Source organism: Heptranchias perlo, chromosome 10 (assembly GCF_035084215.1).
Source record: "Heptranchias perlo isolate sHepPer1 chromosome 10, sHepPer1.hap1, whole genome shotgun sequence".
NCBI lineage: Eukaryota > Metazoa > Chordata > Chondrichthyes > Hexanchiformes > Hexanchidae > Heptranchias > Heptranchias perlo.
This window is the reverse complement of record NC_090334.1, coordinates 77,090,324-77,111,395: the sequence shown is the minus strand read 5'-3', so window position 1 is coordinate 77,111,395 and position 21,072 is coordinate 77,090,324. Positions and strand designations below refer to the sequence as shown.

At 48.1% G+C, this 21,072-nt stretch overlaps 1 protein-coding gene across 1 annotated transcript in view; it reads right to left on the bottom strand.

Annotated features, from left to right (window-relative positions):
• Positions 1-2,271: 2,271 nt before the first annotated feature.
• Positions 2,272-21,072, bottom strand: part of tshr (thyroid stimulating hormone receptor) — an 89,315-nt gene continuing 70,514 nt past the window's right edge. The window contains exons 6-11 of the mRNA XM_067992186.1: positions 20,163-20,240; positions 14,897-14,965; positions 8,021-8,098; positions 6,214-6,402; positions 3,730-5,137; positions 2,272-2,304 (exon numbers count right to left, since the gene is read on the bottom strand). Of these exons, the coding sequence (XP_067848287.1) occupies positions 2,272-2,304; positions 3,730-5,137; positions 6,214-6,402; positions 8,021-8,098; positions 14,897-14,965; positions 20,163-20,240 (1,855 nt within the window). The remainder of the gene's footprint in view (positions 2,305-3,729; positions 5,138-6,213; positions 6,403-8,020; positions 8,099-14,896; positions 14,966-20,162; positions 20,241-21,072) is intronic.

Genomic DNA, 21,072 nt, shown 5'->3' with positions numbered 1-21,072 from the left:
GGCCATTTACGTGGATGGTGTAAACGGGTTCATTAGGCAGTTGGGTGGATTTGTGGGATAGGAAGGCCGATTCCCTGATTGGACGCTCTCGGTGCAGTGTGGCGTTTGTAGGGAGCGCTGGTTGGGTTCACAGCCCCTGATCTGTCACCCGTTAATCAGCCTGACCAGCACTGCCTGCGAGCACAAAGAACGCTGGTTTGGGGGAATCAGCCTCGGGTGAGATGGTGGGTTGGGTCAGATCGAGATCTACCAAAAAGGTAAAAATTCTCACCTTTGTTTTCAGATCCCTCCATGGCCTCGCCCCCTCCCTATCTCTGTAACCTCCTCCAGCCCTACGACCCTCCGAGATCTCTGGGCTCCTCCACTGATCTCCACGGCCTAATTTCCAATATGCTCCCATCAGGTGTTTCTCCATGTTAGGAGCATTAACGCTGGAAGTTTATTTTGCTTTGTAGACCTTTAAAAAAAATTTTCACTGTTAAAAACCAGACACCTCAATAACTTCCAACTCCAAATGTAGCCCATACTATAACCGCTCTGCTTGGCAGATGTCGCACAGCTGGTTTGTCCAGATGTTTATAGAGGCTGTGCATTCTTATGCTAAATTATTTTAGCATTTTCAACCTGCAAAGCCAAAGCAGCATCTCGACAATCCATCTTGAGGATTGTATGAATAAAGATACAAGTCAAAGCCACAAACTTATATATTTTTTTAATTCATCGAGATGCCATTCCAGGTGCCAATGTTTGGCCACGAAATATACCTTTTATAATGAGGTATTCTTGTCAGCAGTTTTCTGATTTGCATTTCCAAAAATGTCAGCAGTCAACAACAACAACAACACAACAACAACTTGCATTTATATAGCACCTTTAACGTGGTAAAACATCCCAAGGCGCTTCACAGGAGCGATTATCAGACAAGAGTTGACATCGAGCCACATATCGAGATATTACATCAGGTGACCAAAAGCTCGGTCAAAGAGGTAGGTTTTAAGGAGCGTTTTAAAGGAGGAGAGGGAGGTGGAGAGGCGGAGAGGTTCAGGAAGGGAATTCCAGAGCTTAGGGCCGAGGCAACTGAAGGCACGACCGCCAATGGTAGAGCCATAAAAATCGGGGATGGGCAGGAGGCCAGAATTGGAGGAGCGCAGAGATCGCAGAGGGTTGGAGGGCTGGAGGAGTCAGGAGGAGTCAGATTTAAAAAGTTTTGAAATGAGCTCCCTGGACGAGTGCGCTGCCCTGACCTACATACCAGGAAGGGGCCCAGGTTCGATATCTGTCCCTGCGCTGAGTTAGCTGGGCTGAGCCTGGGACGCTAAAAATTGTTCCTCTGTGCAACTCAGGCTAGAGAGGCTCTCAGGATGTGAGCAGAGTCGGCAAGATCGCCTACATTGCTCATCTCCAGTTACCCTGAAACAGGGCTGCCTTCTTGAAATGATTGTTTTGACAACTGAGAGGCTTGCTAGGCCACTCCAGCAGGCATTAAGTCAACTATGTAGTGTGGGACTGAAAAAACATTTTTACGCAGTGAGTTGCTATGGTCTGGAATGCACTGCCTGAAAGGGCGGTGGAAGCAGATTCAATAATAACTTTGGGAATTGGATAAATACTTGAAGGGGGAAAATTTGCAGGGCTATGGGGAAAGGGCAGGGGGTGTGGGACTAATTGGATAGCTCTTTTAAAGAGCCGGCGCAGGTACGACGGGCCGAATGGCCTCCTTCTGTGCTGTATCATTCTATAATTCTATGGAGGTACTTGCAGGCTAGGCTCCCTTCTCTGAAGGACATGATGAACCAGTTGTGTTCCCAAACTTGATCAGTACTCAGCGATGCCTTCAGCAGCAGCCCCCGGTACCTTGCCCAAGTGCCTAGTCTTCACTTGTCGGCCTAGACAATGAGGCCAACATGGGTAATGAGTGCCATTTGACCATGTAAGGCATCACCCGATCCTGCCTTCAGCCCATATCCATACAGGGGTATGTTCCAACGGGGAACACAACACCGATCAGGAGCAGGAGTCCTGGCCATTGTCCGCTTCCTCCTTAGATCAGGATACTGGAGCCAATTGTAGCGTCCAGCACTGCGGCAGGAGAGATCAGTTTGCTCAGCACTGACCGGGCGGGGATCACACTGGAACCTTCCTGGTCTGTGTGGCTTGGCACTGCCCAGGTGCACCTACGCAAGGACCCTTCAGGGGAATGTGATCTCCACATTTCTGTTTTCTTTTTTAACAAAAGGAAGAGGACGTGTCAAAATTCTGATGAAAACCTTTTCATTTTAACATGGAAACAAACTGACTCAGAACCTAAAACACACAGAACACAAGGGACAACCAGCAAGCTATATACAAACAATACCATAACACTGGGTATAAATTAAGCAGAAATTAAGCTTTCCTCTCTATATATTTTTCCATATATTTCTATTCTATTTACCATACACAATAGCACATAACTTACGCAATCAGTAAAGAATCGAATCAACTGCAGGTCAGTCCATCTAAAACTCAATGCCAAACATTCATTATTCTATTCTCATGGGTTGTGAATAAATGTTCACACTCCATGGGAACGTGTTAAATGGAAATTCTTAAAGCTTTTTTCCCCATTCTCATCAACGTGAAGGATGTTAGCACTGGGGATTGGGACTTTCTTCCATTTTGGGTTCCCAGTGTCGTCACATGGCATTCCCCGGGCCAGCTACAGTACAGCCCTATCTAGAGTGTCGTTCCCTGTACTCTGTATCGATAATTGGAGTGATAGTGCACGCGTGCGATATTACAGACCCCGCTGCTTGTATAGCGGGCCATTCGCGCCAACGCGATTTGCCCGGTGTACGCGGCGGCCGGTATAACGCGATGGCCCTATATGTCGTATAAGTGTCGTAGATCAAGACTGCGTGCAATGCAAGTAGCTTTATTAAAACTACGGCCAGTGACTTGTACAAACAGTAACCCCCGCACCATTAGCCGGGTTTATGTACACAACGATAATTGAACATTAACAAGGTGCTATTTATTTATTTATGTCTGTTCTTGCATTCAGTGCACCTAAACGGGGTGTGAACTGGTGAGTAAGCACAGCTGTTTCTGCCCGAAATAAACGGAGACGCTATCGCCGGCAACTTTGAAATTGACGTTAATGCAAATGGCTTATGGTTAGTGCTTTCTGGCTGCTGTGAGCTGCTGTTTTAAACGGGGACACTTTAATTGGTGGGGACTGTACTAACAAACCCGTGAAGATCTTTGTACGGAGCTTCATTGCTGACATCACGCAACGTGCCTCAGTCCCGACCTCGAAGGAAACATTTTTTCCATTTCTCACACCAGCCGTTAAGTGGCCTCTCTGAGCCAGACTGGTAATTTAGTGCCAATTAGTCCCAGTGGGCCTACAATCAGACAGCTCTTTCAAAGAGCCGGCACTGGTACGATGGGCCGAATGGCCTCCTTCTGTGCGGTATGATTCTAATTAGAAGCAGCTTTGTGCTGTGAGCCCACGTAGCCTGGGAGTTGCAAGTAGGCACACCCCTCCCACAGCTACCGTTAATGGGGCCATTTCAATGGTCAAAAGTTGAACCGAACACCATATTGGGACACATGAACCATTTGGTAATAATACAAATATATATAATTTTCTTATTGCTAACTACTACAGCCCTTTCGGTCACTACTTAACCGACAAGGCTAAAGATACTTTCCTGCTCCCCCCGCCCCAGGCTACAGTTCACTCACTTTACAACCCCCGGTAGCTGCCATCGTTGGCCGGCAGTTACCGTGGTGTTTGTGAGGGTCGCAGGAGAAGCCGTTAACATTGACGAGGTGGTGCGCTGCCCCTCTGCCGCCCCGGTGCCCAGAGGAACCGCTGCTGTGTTTGCCGGAGACCGTCTGCCCCCTGTACAGCTGGGCCCGGTGCTGGCAGAGGCCGAACCTGCTCAGCAAGACGAAGACGTCCCGGCGGAAGGCCTTGGTGAAGATGACGTAGAGGAACGGGTTGGCGCAGGAGTTGAGCGGGTAAAAGAGGACCAGCAGTATCTTGGAGTTGGTCACGGTTATCAGAGGCTTGTTTAAGATGGCGGACAGTGCGTAGAAAGAGATGGGGGCCATGCAGGTGAAGTCGGTGAAGATCAGCACGGCCATCCTTTTGGCAATTTTGGTGTCTTTGCTGCCGGACTTGTAATGCGGGTTCTTTACGGTGATGTAAATCTTGACATAACAGGCGCAGATTATGACAAACGCCAAGACATTGACCAACAGAACCAAAACGATGTAGGTTTGAGCCAGCTGGGTCTCGCTGTCCATTGGTAGGCAGATGCTAACCTTAATATAGCTGCTCACTCCTACGATGGGCAGGAGCGCCAAGATGAAGCAGAGTACCCAGCCTCCGGCCATGACCATGGCGGCGTGTCGGAGCCGGATCTTCCTGTCCAGACGCATGGCGAAGTTGATGGCGTACCAGCGTTCCAGCGTGATGACGGTAAGAGTGTAGACCGAGAACTCGCTGGCAAAGACGGTGAAGAATCCGGCGGTGTTACACCCTGGGCCTGTCTGCCAGTCTATGGCATAATTGTAATACTCTGTTCTGGTGTAGAGGTCAACCGAGGCAATCAGCAGTAGGTAAATACCCATGCAGAAGTCCGCAATGGCCAAGTTGCACATCAGAAAACGAGGGACCGTGAGCTTATAGTGACTGGTCAGTAGAATCAGGAGCACAAAAATGTTGCCCAAAATAGCCAACAGATTAACGAACCACACGATAATTCTCAAAGAGTCGTAACCCATAATGTCCTCGCAAGGGTTGAACTCATCAGGCTCCGGTTTGCATACAATCTCCTCGTTGCCTCCACACACCATGTAATCATAATGATTGTCAAAAGCTCGCACGTGGTCTTCCTGAGGGTTCTTCAGCTCTTGGCCAAACCCAACATCTCCATCTCCTTGTTCTTCGAAGAACACGTAATAGTGGGAGTTGCTATGGAAATCTCTGCGCTTTGAGCCTTGGTCAGAGGTGTGACCTGCAGTGTTATCCTCAGTGTAGTCATGGTAAAAAGGCCCATTGTATAAATTAAAGGATCTCCTCTGCCTGAGACCGTGACCAATGCTCTGGTTGCACATCAGTAACTCTAAAAGCCTGTAGGGCAAACTGAAAACCAAGAAGATACAGGTTAAATCTTACAAAATAAAACATTGGGGATAATATGATACTAATTCTATGAGATAAAGCAGATGAGCACTTCATCTCCACTGTGCTGAATTCAGGACTCAGCACACTAGTCTCCTATTGTAACTCTTCCTTACTTAACATCTCAAAACTGGAACTCCCTCCTTACTTTCCTCAGTCTCCCCTTCTGCCTGCAAACTATAGGCTTTTATTTTATAGGCCTCGATTTTAAAATTCTCATCCTTGTTTTCAAGTCCCTCCGTGGCCTCGACCCTCCCTATCTCTGTAACCTCCTCCAGCCCGACAACCCTTCTAGTTCTCTGCGCTCCTCCAATTCTGGCCTCTTGCATATCGCTCCACCATTGGCGGCTCTGTCAGCTGCCTAGGCCCTAAGCTCTGGAATTCCCTCCCTAAACCTCTCTGTCTCTCTCTTTCTCCTCCTTAAAGCTTTTGGTCACCTGTCCTAATATCTCTTTATGTGGCTCGTTGTCAAATTTTGTTTGATAACACACCTGTGAAGCCTTGGGACGTTTTTACTATGTTAAAGGCACTATATAAATATACATTGTTGTGGTGGTGGTGGTGGTGTGTGGCTCCGTGCCAGATCAGACACTACATTTACGCACTGAGCTCTTGGAGAACATTTGGTCGTTTTATGGAGCATTACCATCTTAAGGCTGAGGGAAATATATCGCCGTTCCTTCATCGTCGCTGGGTCAAAATCCTGGAACTCCGTACCTAACAGCACTGTGGGAGAACACGGTCTGCAGCGGTTCAAGAAGGCGGCTCACCACCACCTTCTCAAGGGCAATTAGGGATGGGCAATAAATGCCGGCCTCGCCAGTGACGCCCACATCCCATGAACGAATAAAAAAAAATGCCAACAATCTGTCTCATCTGTTCGCCCCTCACCCCCTAAGGACATTTGGCCTCCTCACTACAAAATATTTACTTGGCAACTGCATTGAAAAAAATAATAAAATACATCACTGGTGAATTTCGGTTCTGATAACCCATGGTCCCGAGGAGAGGGACTTTCTTCATGGGCAGTGACTCACCCTTTGTTTTTCTTCCAGTTCTTAAAAGCGCAGCAGTGGCTTGGGTAGGTGAGGTCAGCTCTCGTCAGATGAAGGAAGGTCTTCAGAGGAGGAAGCTTCTTCAACGTCCATGTGTTCTTTGCCATTAATTCCTTCAGCGGTTCCAGTCCTTTGCTGGGAAGGGAGTGTACACTGGTCTGGGACACATCACTGGAAGGTGGGGAAGGGTAGGAGAGAAGAAAGAGACCAATATCCACACTGTGCTACGATGGTAATCCTCACTCAGCTATATTCAGTGGGCACTCTCAAAATTAAATCACACTGTTTGATAAGGGAGTTAGGTATCGATCCCAGTCGGCAGAGAAGAGGCCCTAAAAATCTACGACCTTGGCCTGTCGCCATGACCATGGCAATGGCGGGACTTGTGTCTGCTGGCTCCATCCTATTTATGTAAATATCCCCGGGGTCAAGGGAACTTATGTAAAGTTGCTCACGCCATCTGAGGCACAACTGAGGAGGCGGGGGGGGGGGGGGGGGGAATGGACTGGGGGGGACGGGACTTGCGGAGGAGGGAAACATGGGAAATTGCAGCAATGGCAAGTCACTGGGGAGCAGTGCCGACAGGTTCAGGTTGAAGGAAAGAGAGTTTGGCCCCTTTTCTACAATGGCCTCCCTTTAAGCATCCAGTGACGGTGTCGAGTCCCGCCTCTCCGAAGGGAATGCCCGGCTGCTTCATTGCGGTACGTCTTGGGGGGGGGGGGGGGGGGGGTGCGGGGCTGGTGGGAATTCCAGCGGGTGATGTCATCCCGCCAGTCCCGCCTCCGTCTGTGATGTCAGTTGCAAAGCGGGTGGATGCTGGTACTGCCCATGCTACCCACCCCCTCCGCCCCTTCCCCTGGCGAACCCCAGGACATCTCTAACGGGGCAGAAACCCAGCCTAACAAGGTGCCGTCCAAATTTCCACCTCCGCCTCCTACTATCGTTTCTCAAGCCCCCTGAGGGTCTAGACAGAGTAGATGGGAGAGAATCTGTTCCCATTGGCGGAAGGATCAAGAAACAGAGGACATAGATTTAAGGTGATTGACAAAACCACCAAGGGTGATACAAGGAAAAACTTTTTTAAACAGCGAGTGGTTAGGATCTGGAATGCACTGCCTGAGGGGGTGGTGGAGGCAGATTCAATCAAGTACTTGAAACGAAAAAATTTGCAGGGCTACGGGGAAAGGGCAGGGGAGTGGGACTGGCTGGATTGCTCTTGCATAGAGCTGACACGGACTCGATGGGCCAAATGGCCTCCTTCCGTGCTGTAACCTTTCTCTATGAAAACCATTGCCTTTACTCCCTGAAATTGACACCACGCCAGTTTCACAGACTTATTGGGGGTCATAATGACTTGGGGCGACAGTGTAAAACAGGCGATGCCCATTCAGCTGCCCCGTTATACACCTCTCCCCATTTTCATTCCCATAGCAACGAAAGGCAGTGTCAGCTACCCAAGCAAAAAAATGGCGTTATCAACGCAGAAAAGTTTTTAATTGAAAGAGTAAGAGAAATAATCTGCTGGTAAACCAATAAACACAGATATCCGACCATCCCGTGGACCCCCTGGATTCCCCTCGCAGAACCCCCCACCCCCCCCGACTAGTTTGAAAACCTAAGCGCTAAAACTGGAGACATTTGGTCCACTATTTGCACTGGTTGTTCGTACATTATAAATTCGGCTTTTGTCTTCGAGAAACTGTCCCAAGACTAAATCAATCTGAAAACACACACAAACGTCATCGCTTTTAATAGGTTTTCGTGGAAGCAGTGACTGGAAACTACTTACAGCAGAGTGGGCCCACTCAGGACTCCTGCGAAGACATCTTCACTGAAGGATAACAAGAGCTTATTCTTGTGCAGGTAACTGTTAAAAACAACAGGATTTAAGCATCTCTCTATTCTGCCACTTTTCAAAACTTGAGACCCTTTTGTGAACACATTTTACGTACAAACAGATCTGGGACCTTTGTGACAGCAGAAAGTCCATCTTAAGACGGCCAGTGTCACGAGCCGTGGCTCAGTGTGTAGCACTCTCGCCTCTGAGTCAGAAGGTCGTGGGGTTCACGTTCAACTCCAGAGACTTGAGCACAAAATCCAGGCTGGTACTCCCAGTGCAGTACTGAGGGAGTGCTGCACTGTCGGAGGTTCGGTCATTCAGATGAGACGTGAGCATTCTCTCCCAGGCTAATATCCCCAGTATCGAGGCACTGGTCACGCTCAACCAGCTGTGATGGGCAGGCCACATTGTCCGGACTACAGGACAGGTGGGAAACTGTTCAACCTTCGACGCCTCCAGGCCAGAACCAAGACCACCCCAACCTCTGTCATCGAGCTGCAGTACGCAGATGATGCCAGCGTGTGCGCACACTCAGAGGCCGAGCTACAAACCATCATCGACGCATTCACCGAGGCGTATGAGAGAATGGGCCTCGGGCTAAACATCCGGAAAACAAAGATCCTCTACCAGCCCGCTCCTGCCACACAACACCGTCGCCCGACCACCAAGATCCAGGGTGAGCCTCTGGACAGTGTGGATCATTTCCCATTCCTCGGGAGCCTCCTCTCATCGTGAGCAGACATCGACGATGAAATTCAACATCGACTCCAATGCGCCAGTGTAGCCTTCGGACGCCTGAGGAACAGAGTGTTCGAAGACAGAGACCTCAAATCCAGCACCAAGCTCGTGGTCTGCAGAGCAGCCGTGGTCCCCGCCCTCCTGTACGCATCAGAAACATGGACAATGTACAGCAGACACCTCAAATCCCTGGAGAGATATCATCAACGTTGCCTCCGCAAAATCCTGCAAAATCCACTGGCAGGATAGGCGCACCAACGTGAGCGTTCTCTCCCAGGCTAATATCCCCAGTATCGAGGCACTGGTCACGCTCAACCAGCCGCGATGGGCGGGCCACATTGTCCGCATGCCCGACACAAGATTCCCGAAACAAGTGCTCTACTCCGAGCTCCGCAATGGCAGGCGATCACTAGGAGGGCAGAGGAAACGCTATGAAGACACTCTCAAAGCCTCCCTTAAAAAATGCAACATCCCCACCGACACGTGGGAATCGCTTGCCCGAGAACGCCCAAACTGGAGAAGAAGCATCCGCGAAGGCGCCAATCACCACGAGCGTCACCGAGTGCAGCACGCGGAGGCCAAGGCGTAAGCAGCGGAAACAGCGCGCAGAATCCAGAGCGTCTCACCCACCCGCCTTATTAAACATTACCTGCCCCACCTGTGGCAGAGTCTGCGGCTCCAGGATTGGACTAATCAGCAACCGCAGAACCCACCCTCCCGGAGTGGAAGCAAGTCATCCTCGACCCTGAGGGACTGCCAAAGAAGAGAAGAAGGCCATGGGGTCTTTTATGTCCACCTGAGAGGGCAGGCGGGGCCGCGGTTTAACATCTCAACCGAAAGGTCCCCTTCGCACCCCCACAGAAAGAATTCTACCATGCCCCCCCACCCCCACCTCGACAGCAAGTCCTTTTATAAGGGGACCGCGTTTAAATATTCTAAAAAAATAAATTACAGTCCATTTGTTCGAAGGTCTAGGCCATGATCCAGGCCTGGTCCCAAGGTGAGCCCCACTTGCACTGTTGGTCAGGTAGATGCTCCAGGTTTCACCAGAGCCGCAGTGACACTGCACCTGAAGGGGCCACAGATTTTCTGCCCCCGTAGTATAATGTCCATATTGTCCTCGGACTTGTTGTGAGCAGCTGCATGGGGCGGGGGGCCGGGGAGGGATTTGCTCGTTGATATAAACAAAGTCTGATTCTTGTTTACAATGAGTAGACCGACAATATTTCTCAGGCACACATAAGAACATAAGAAACATAAGAAATAGGAGCAGGAGTAGGCCATATGGCCCCTCGAGCCTGCTCCGCCATTCAATAGGATCATGCCTGACCTTCGACCTCAATTCCACTTTCCCGTCCAATCCCCATATCCCTTGATTCCCCTTGAGTCCAAAAATCTATCGATCTCAATCTCAATTGAATAACTCGGCATCCACAGCCCTCTGGGATAGAGAATTCCAAAGATTCACAACCCTCTGAGTGAAGAAATCCCTCCTCATCTCAGTCCTAAATGTCCGACCCCTTATCCTGAGACTATGCCCCCTGGTTCTAGAATCTCCAGCCGGGGGAAACAGCCTCTCAGCATCTACCCTGTCAAGCCCCCACAGAATCTTACATGTTTCAACGAGATCACCTCTCATTCTTCTAAACCCCAGAGAGTATAGGCCCAATCCACTCAACCTCTCCTCATAGGACGACCCTCTCATCCCGGGAATCCAGTACAAAGAGGGAACAGTACGCGCGATTATTCTAATCACCGGGATCAGGGATATCTGATTTCAAAGTTCAGCCCCCGCGTGACAGTTTCAAAGCGCTGTCTGACTGTCTGTTTAAACACGGGTCAAGTTAAGAGCTTCTTGGATGCTGCTGGAAAGTGAGTTGAGCCCAGTACGTGCCAGGGTAAATAAACCACCCTTCACCCGCAAATCCTTTTTTAAATATAGCAACCTGCAGATTTCCACTGCCATCTGTTGTTACTGTGAAGGCTTTGGCCAGGTCAGGAGGGTTTATTTTCGTTATTCCCCCCCCCCCCCTTCCACCTTCCCCACCACCCCCCCCCCCGCCACTTCCCTCGACTCACCACCGCCTCCCCGCTGCCCCTCATTGTATCGAACGCTACTGCTTCAATATTGATCAGAATATGAGTCAGTCAGATTCCATTTCATCCTGTGTCACGTGGCTTTTATTTAATGCTGAGGTAAAGCTGCTGTGCTAAAGAAAGAACTTGCGTTTATAACAGTGCCATTCACCTTAGGGCATAAGAAATAGGAGCAGGAGAAGGTCACACGGCCCATCGAGCCTGCTCTGCCATTCAATAAAATCATGGCTGATCTGCGACCTATCCGTGGGTGAACAATCCAACACTTGGTGAATTCTGCAAAGCAATTTCACAGTCAATTAAGCACTCATAGAGTCGCCTGTCGTACCTGTGTCGGCTCTTTGAAAGAGCTATCCAAATAGTCCCACTCCCCATATCCCTGCACATTTCCTCCCCTTCAAGTATTTATCCGATTCCCTTCTGAAAGTTATCATTGAATCTGGTTCCACCACCCTTTCAGTGCAAGGAGTTAGAGGCAGGAGATGGAGAAACTGCAGATGATAGCTGTTCCTGGGATTATCCTCCAGGGTTCTCCCATCTGTATTCCATTGCTTTCCCTCTGGAGCCGTATTTTGACTTTCTGATGTCTGTTTCTAAGGTTTTTCTCTGTGTCCATCCACATCTGTATGTTGGTTGCTACTGGGAACTGAGTCTCCCCCTTGCTGGCCTTCCCTTGGCCCTGTCCCCTCATCTCTTCGTCTCCTGCCTCTAACTCCTGGTAATGTCTTTACTCTTCCCCCGTATGTCATCCTTGGGTCCCACTCCATCCAATCCTGCTTCCCAAACAACCTTTTCTTGTGCTGCCATGCCAGGCTTGAGTCTCTTCTCGATGAGGCCAGGGTCGTCTTCTACTTGACCCACTGTGTCCACCTCAGTGCCCATTGCTGGCTCTCCTGGAGCAGCAATCCTCAGTCCACCGTCCCAGCTAGTATGCCACCCAACTCATTCCCCAGGGATTCATAGAATCGTAGAAGTTTACAGCACAGAAGGAGGCCATTTGGCCCATTGAGTCCGCGCCGGCTCTATGTAAGAGCAATCCAGCTAGTCCCACTCACCCGCCCTATCCCCGTAGCCTTACACATTTTTTCGTTTCAAGTACTTAACCAGTTCCCTTTTGAAGGCCATGATTGGATCTGCCTCCACCACCCCCTCAGGCAGTGCAATCCAGATCCTAACCACTCGCTGTGTAAAAAGGTTTTTCTTCATATCACCTTTGGTTCTTTTGCCAATCAACTTAAATCTATGCCCTCTGGTTCTTGACCCTTCTGCCAATAGTTTGTCTCTATCCACTCTGTCTAGATCCTTCATGATTTTGAATACCTCTATCAAATCTCCTCTCAACCGTCTCTGTTCCAAGAAGAACAATCCCAGCTTCTCCAGTCAATCCATGTAACTGAAGTCCCTCATCCCTGGAACCATTCTAGTAAATCTACTCTGCACCCTCTCTAAGGCCTTCCTGAAGTGCGGTGCCCAGAACTGGACACAATACTCCAGTTGTGGCCGAACCAGTGTTTTATAAAGTTTCATCATGACTTCCTTGCTTTTGTACTCCATGCCTCTATTTCTGAAGCCCAGGACCCCGTATGCTTTTTTAACCGCTTCCTCAACCTGCCCTGCCATCTTCAACGATTTATGCACACATACCCCCAGATCCCTCTGTTTCTCCACCACTTTTAGAATTGTGTCCTCTAGTTTATATTGCTTCTCCTCATTTTTCATACTGAAATGCATCACTTTGCATTTTTAAAAATTCGTTCATGGGATGTGGGTGTCGCTGGCGAGGCCAGCATTTATTGCCCATCCCTAATTGCCCTTGAGAAGGTGGTGGTGAGCCATCTTCTTGAACCGCTGCAGTCCGTTTGGTGAAGGTTCTCCGACAGTGCTGTTAGGAAGGGAGTTCCAGGATTTTGACCCAGCGACGATGAAGGAACGGCGATATATTTCCAAGTCGGGATGGTGTGTGACTTGGAGGGGAACGTGCAGGTGGTGTTGTTCCCATGTACCTGCTGCTCTTGTCCTTCTAGGTGGTAGAGGTCGCGGGTTTGGGAGGTGCTGTCGAAGAAGCCTTGGCGAGTTGCTGCAGTGCATCCTGTGGATGGTACACACTGCAGCCACTGTGCGCCGATGGTGAAGGGAGTGAATGTTTCGGGTGGATGGGGTGCCAATCAAGCGGGCTGCTTTGTCCTGGATGGTGTCGAGCTTCTTGAGTGTTGTTGGAGCTGCACGTTAAACTTCATTTGTCACATGTCCGCCCATGCCTACCTATGTTTGTCTATATCCTCTTGAAGTCTATCACTATCCTCCTCACTGTTCACTACCCTTCCAAGTTTTGTGTCATCCGCAAATTTTGAAATTGTGCCCTGTACACCCAAGTCCAAATCATTAATATATATCAAGAAAAGCAGTGGTCCCAGCACCGAATCCTGGGGAACACCACCGCACACCTGCCCATTGATCTACCTAAACTCCCTCCCCATCCCCCTTTCACCTCCCACTCCTCCCAAACCCCACTGGAAAATCAACAACCACCGCCCTGCTCCACGGTGCTCTCCAGAACCTTTGCTCCCTCACGGACAAGTCTCTTATTGTCCAGAGCCTTCTTGTGAATGAATCAATTGATAATATAGCACGGACAGAAACCTGGCTTCTGGGCAGTGACTCCTCCCCTCTCATCAAAGCCTCTCCCCCCCCCACCCAGGCTAATCTTTTTTGCCATGTGCCCAAGCCATTGTGGTTCTTGTTGAGCTCTCCCCCTATTTCTTGGGCATCTTTTCCATTTGAGCAACTCACCCTTTTCATTTCAAGTCCTTGTTGTCTAGTACCTCCCAAATCCAGTGGAAGCAGTGTGGTGACTGAGCACAGTGCAGGGAGCACAAACACGGCATGTTAGAGAAGGTAATGCAAGAGGTCACATTCACAATCCTCCCTATGTTGAGTCGCTGTTGCTACTGTGGAGATGGTTTGGACCGCAGAGAGGATGGGAAAACTTCAGCCATGTCACTCTTGTCTCTGAGTCAAGGTAATGGTGGGTTCAAGCCTGACTTGAGCACATAATCCAGGTTGACTCTCCAGTGCAGTGTTGAGGGAGTGCTGTATTGGTGCTGTCTTTCAGATGAGATGTTAAAGTGAAGCCTTATCGGCCCTCTCAGGTGTAAATGATCCCATGGCACTATTTTGAAGAAGAGCAGGGGAGTTCTCCCCACTGTCCTGGCCAATGTTTACCCCTCAACCAACATCACTAAAAAATAGATTATCTGGTCATTTATCACATTGCTGTTTGTGGGAGCTTGCTGGCAGCAAATTGGCTGTCCCATTTCCCTACATTACAACAGTGACTATACTTCAAAAGTTCTTCATTAGCTGTAAAGTACTTTGGGAAATCCTGAGGTCATGAAAGGTGCTATATAAATGCAAGTCTTTCTTTTTAAAACAGGGTCTTGGTCATTCACCCCCAGAGTGGCAGTGACACTCGGTTCCTTCACCCCTTCCTCACCTTATCTGCTTCAGATGAGGCATTGGTGTGGAAACCAGGGAATGGGTGAAAATAACACAATCTGACCGTCACTCCCACCAAAAAATGGCAAAACTCGATGGTGGTGGGGAGATTGGACAGCCATCTTTGATTAATGGCCATCTCCTCTCTAACCCATAGGCCACTGATCCATGGGAGTCCATCTCTGTCACCACGCAGGCAGGCTGTAATAATTTTAAACATCCTCTCCCTTCCCACAAACTCAACAGTTTGAAACCATTACGACGTTGCAGGACACAATGGAAGATGAGATGAAAAGAAAAACAATGGTGAGTATTTTTAAAATTGCACCTTCGTGGTTGAGGAAAGGTAATGTGAATCGGATAATCAACGATGAACCAATGGCTGAATCATCTGTGGACTGCCACTTTTTTGAAAACATTCTTCAGCCTTTAACCCCCAGCGTTTCGTGACATTGCACTTAGAAAACATTTGAACACTTGTCCAATGATACCTACACAGCATCTAGTTTAGTTCCGTTGAAAGCAAAGGCCTCGACCTTCGTGAACCCATTATTGTAGAGTTTTCTGTAGGGAAGAAAATACGAGATAAAGTGGTAATTATAGCGATAACATTAAAAACACATGAAATCCGATTTCACCAGGCGTGCACTCTGAAGGCCTTCACAATGAGGCTTGGATCGCAAGCATCACGCTCCTCAACTGAAGACCATGCTCTTCATGGATACGAAAAGAATTGTTTGTAAGTTTTGAAGTCTTTTTTAAAAATCGCATCAGAATTCTGAAACGTTGTAGTTTTCCCCAGGTAATTTATTGCTAATTTTCTCCCATTTTTTTCCTTCCCGCCTCTCTGTCATGGTCCGGGATATTCTTTGGCCCATTTTTCATGGAAAGAATGTTTGTGGAGATGTGTAGAGAACATAAATAAGAAAGAGGTACCAAGAGGTATCAAAAGATAGGGCAGGTAAGAAAATCCAGTTCAATAAAGTGGATGTTTAGATCAGGAACAGGATTGGGGTTTTAAGGAGGTGGGGAGGGCGGGGAGATAATAATCAGTAAAAATGAATAGAAATGCAATTCAAAAGGACATAATGAACAAAGTAGACAGACTAAGCAAAAGAGAAGCAGAGAAAGAAAGAGAAACAAACCAATGGAGAATAAAATCGAAAAAAAGAGGCTGGAAATAAATAATAAAATGAAAGAAAAATGTAGGACTGGCCCTTTTTATTTTAGTTTACAATTACAAATTAGCCGCACCAAGTGCATCCTTCGTGATGTGGAAATGTTATTAAGGGTTTTAATTAATTTTTCATCAGCAGTGAAACCCTAATTCCACCTCCTGTACTGCCCCCTATCCCAACCTTGCACTGCCCCCTATCCTGTCCCCTATCCTGCCCCCTATCCTACCCCCATCCTGAAGCCCAACCTGACCCCTAACCTGGCCCATATCCTGACCCCTATCCCGACCCTGTACTGCCCCCTATCCTGTCCCCTATCCTGACCCCCAACCTGACCCCCAACCTGGCCCATATCCTGACCCCTATCCCGACCCTGTACTGCCCCCTATCCTGTCCCCTATCCTGACCCCTAACCTGACCCATATCCTGACCCCTATCCCGACCCTGCACTGCCCCCTATCCTGACCCCTATCCTGACCCGTATCCTGAACCCCAACCTGACCCCTAACCTGGCCCATATCCTGACCCCTATCCCGACCCTGCACTGCCCCCTATCTTGTCCCCTATCCTGTCCCCTATCCTGACCCCTATCCTGAACCCCAACCTGACCCCTAACCTGGCCCATATCCTGACCCCTATCCTGTCCCCTCTCCTGACCCCTATCCTGAACCCCAACCTGACCCCTAACCTGGCCCATATCCTGACCCCTATCCCGACCCTGAACTGCCCCCTATCCTGACCCTCTACTGCCCCCTATCCTGACCCTGTACTACCCCACGATGACTTTGGCCTGGCAGGTTTTTTTTTAGTGGTTTGGAGCTGGATTCAAGGTTGATGAGCTGGGGTCAGCTAAGGTGGAACCAGACTGAAACAGTCCACTGAGATAGGCTGGTCTGCTCATCCCTTCCTCGAATACACATTGACCTTTTTAATCCAGGATCATCTCCTTGATGTTCATCTCATCTCCGAGCTCTCTGCGTTCCTCCAATTCTGGCCTCTTGTGCTTCCCCAATCTCCTTCGGCCCACCATTGGTGGCCGTGCCTTCAGCTGCTTTGGCCCTGAACTCTGGAATTCCCTCCCTAAACCTCTCCGCCTCTCTCTCCTCCTTTAAGACACTCCTTTAAACCTACCTCTTGGACCAAGCTTTTGGTCACCTGTCCTAATATCGCCTTATGCAGCTTGGTGTAAATTTGTGTTTGATTACACTCCCGTGAAGCGCCTTGGTATGTTTCACTACGTTAAAGGTGCTACATAAATGCAAGTTGTTGTTGTTGACTGTGCTAGCACACGTGAACTGCTCGTTAATTTGTATTTTTATTATATTCAAAATATTCCATGTAACGCCAAATGAGGAGAAATCAAATGTAAACATGGATACGATTTACAGACACACCAATTGTTCTCACATGGTGTAGAAACCTCTCACAGAAATATCTCTACACCATCCCATCGAGTGACAGATTACTTGACACTACCACCTCCAAGTCACACACCATCCCGACTTGGACATATATCGGCCGTCCCTTCATCGCCGCTGGGTCAAAATCCTGGAACTCCCTTCCTAACAGCACTGAGGGAGAACCTTCACCGCATGGACTGCAGCTGTTCAAGAAGATGGCTCACCACCATCTTCTCAAGGAGTAACTAGGGGTGGGCAATAAATGCCAGCAACGCCCATATCCTAAGAATTAATTTTTTTTAAAGAAACGTCTCCAGTTTTTGATAGCTGACGGTATTGCCCTTCCCTCCTCTCCTGACGGTTGTGACAGGGGCTGGGTATGATTCCACTGGCATTGGGCACAGTCCATTCCTCTTGCCCAAGTAGGGCCTTCCTCGTGTGAGAGCAGGGACAGTGAGCTTCGGATTGTCATCTGCCTGTTTGTTGAGGAGGGGGAATAATGTGGTGATATTACAGTCAAGCCCGATCCTATCCCCACTCGACATCCATAAACCACCCCCACTCCGCACTTTCCAGCAGGAGATGCTACATGGTGATCTGGAGTGGTAGCCCTGGCTGATTTTAACCTCCTTAGCCCAGGGGGGTTGAGGTTAGCTGCAGCACCCCTGTTGCCAGCTAACACGGCACAGACTGAGGATTGAACTGCAAGGGATGGGAACATAATAACACAGGACAGGAGTAGGCCATTCAGCCCCTCGAGCCTGTTCCGACATTCAATTAGATCATGGCTGATCTGTATCTTAATTCTATTTCCCTATGGTTCCATATCCCTTGATACTCTTGCCTAACAAAAATCTATCAATCTCAATTTTGAATTTTTCAATTGACCCCCAGCCTCAACAGCTTTTTGGGGGACAGTGTTCCAGATTTCCACTACCCTTTGTGTGAAGAAATGCTTCCTGACATCACCCCCTGAATGGCCTAGCTCTAATTTAAAGGTTATGCCCCCCTTGTACTCGACTCCCCCCAACCAGAGAAAATAGTTTCTCTCTATCTACCCTATCAACTCTTTTAATCATCTTAAACACATTAATTAGATCACCCCTTTGGTCTAAAGGCCAAGGTCCACATAGGGCAGCAGACCTACCAAATACTTTACTGAGGAGAGCTGAGAGGTGCTTTTGTTATCTGGTTTCTGATGATCGGAACTGTCACTCAAAGAGCCAAACCAATGGAGGAAAGCCGAGGTTCATCTGTGCTGCGTGACACTGACTGAAGCAAAGATCTAATTCCAGTCCCCATCCTAGTTATCATAGAATCATAGAACGGCTACAGCACAGAAGGAGGCCATTTGGCCCATCAAGCCCATGCCGGCTCTTTGTAAGAGTGATCCAGTTAGTCCCATTCCCCCGCTCTTTCCCCATAGCTCTGCAAATTTTTTCCCTTCAAGTATTTATCCAATTCCTTTTTGAAAGCCACGATTGAATCTGCTTCCACCACCCTTTCAGGCAGTGCATTCCAGATCATAACAACTCGCTGCATAAAAAATTTTTTCCTCATGTCACCTTTGGTTGTTTTGCCAATCACCTTAATTCTGTGTCCTCTGGTTCTTGACCTTTCCACCAATGGGAACATTTTCTCTTTATTTACTTTATCTAAACCCTTCATGATTTTGTACTCCCCTATCAAATCTCCTCTCAACCTTCTCTGCTCTAAGGAGAACAACCCAGCTTCTCCAGTCCATCCACGTAACTAAAGTCCCTCATCCCTGGAACCATTCTAGAAAATCTTTTCTGTACCCTCTCTAAGGCCTTTACATCCTTCCTTAAGTGCGAAGCCCAGAACTGGACACAATATTCCAGTTGTAGCCGAACCAATGTTTTATAAAGGTTCATCATAACTTCCTCGCTTTTGTACTCTATGCCTCTATTTATAAAGCCCAGGATCCTATGTGCTTTTTTAACCACTTTCTCTACTTGTCCTGCCACCTTCAAAGATTTGTGCACATATACCCCCAGGTCTCTCTGTTCCTGCGCCCCTTTTAGAATTGTACCATTTAGTTTATATTGCCTCTCCTCGTTCTTCCTGTCAAAATGTGTCACTTTGCACTTCTCTGCATTAAATTTCATCTGCCATGTGTCTGCCCATTCCACCAGCCTGTCTGTGTCCTCTTGAAGTCTATCACTATCCTCTTCACTGTTCACTACACTTCCATGTTTTGTGTCATCTGCAAATTTTGAAATTGTGCCCTGTACACCCAAGTCCAAGTCATTAATATATATCAAACCCCCCCCCTCACTAATAATTCCCTAGTTATCACCCTCCCTTCACTAGTAATTCCCTAGTTATCACCCACCTATCACTAGTAATTCCCTAGTTATCACTCACCTATCACTAGTAATTCTGTAGTTATCACCCACCTATTGCTAGTAATTCTCTAGTTATCACCCTCCCTCCACTAGTAATCCTCTAGTTATCACCCATCTATCATTAGTAAATTTCTAGTTATCACCCTCCCTTCACTAGTAATTCTCTAGTTATCACCCTCCCTTCACTAGCAATTCCCTAGTTATCAGCCACCTATCACTAGTAATTCCCTAGTTATCACCCTCCTATCAGTAGTAATTCCCTAGTTATCACCCACCTATCAGTAGTAATTCCCTAGTTATCACCCTCCCTTCACTAGTAATTCCCTTGTATTTGCAGTACTCACAAGTAGGGCCTATGTTTATTATGGGCTGTACTAGTTGCATGGAGTCTGTGAAGTAAGGGGAACCCCATGAAATTGATCAGTAATCGTCATGGAGTTTGATAAATTTCAGAGGGGGTAAACTGACTTTGGGTGATAGTGTAAAACGGGTGATATCGATCGGCCTGTTATACACTTCTCCCGATTTTCGTTTCCATTGGAGATGAAAATCAGGAGAGGCGGCTGATCTGGTATCGTCGGTTTTACACTGTCGGCCAAAGTTAAAATTCCCCCCAGGGAGTTCTCCCCTAACTCTGCAGAATTTCACCTACCCTGCACAACAAATACAACTCGTGCTAAACAGAGGGCTGTACTCAAGGGTATGGAGCCTGTCACATTAGTGAGTGATCGATGTCAGTGAACCACCTGCCCCAACCTGGTTCTCCCTCCGTGGCTCGTGGTAAAGTGGCCTTTCCACCATGTGATGCGGTACTTACAGAGTTAGTGACTCGTTGGATAACCCACCAAAGGCATTTGCAGGGATGGTTGAAATGAAAGGATTGTCAGCGATTTCTCTGCAAAAGGGAATAATATAACAGCAATCACATAAAGCTGCCCCGAGCTATTCCAAACAAAGCAAACGACCAGATCGAGTTTGATTCCTTAACCACGGAAAATATGAGTTTGGAATTAGCTGGAAGTTCACAGTGTGCTTCAGAAAGACTCAGGCTACACAGGATCAGTGAGGAAAACATTACATAGAATTACATAGAGTTTACAGCACAGAAACAGGCCATTCAGCCCAACTGGTCCATGCCAGTGTTTATGCTCCACACGAGCCTCCTCCCTCCCTACTTCGTCTAACCCTATCAGCATATCAGCTGCCATTTACAGCTACTCCTGATCAATCTTTTGTTCCTTTACTTGTTCCATTACCACCCTCCTTGCCTTGCACCATCATCCCTTTTGTCATTTAATCACTCGTGCCCTCCACCCTATCACAGACCTTCCCCTTTTGTTCTTTCCTCCTCTCCCCTCCCCTGGCTCTGTACTTGCTCAAAAACTTTAACTCTTTTTAACATCTTCCAGTTCTGACGAAAGGTCGTTGACCTGAAACATTAACTCTGTTTCTTTCCCCACAGATGCTGCCTGACTTGCTGAGCTTCTCCAGCATTTCCTGTTTATATTTCAGATTTCCAGCATCCACAGTATTTTTGATCATTACAACATATCCTATTCCTTTCTCCCTCATGTGTTTACCTCGCTTCCCCTTTAAATGCAATTATGCTATTCGCCTCAACTACTCCATGTGTTAGCGAGTTCCACATTCTCACCACTCTCTGGTTAAAGGAATTTCTCCTGAATATCCCACTGAATTTATTAGTGAAATGGAAGGAATCAAACTGT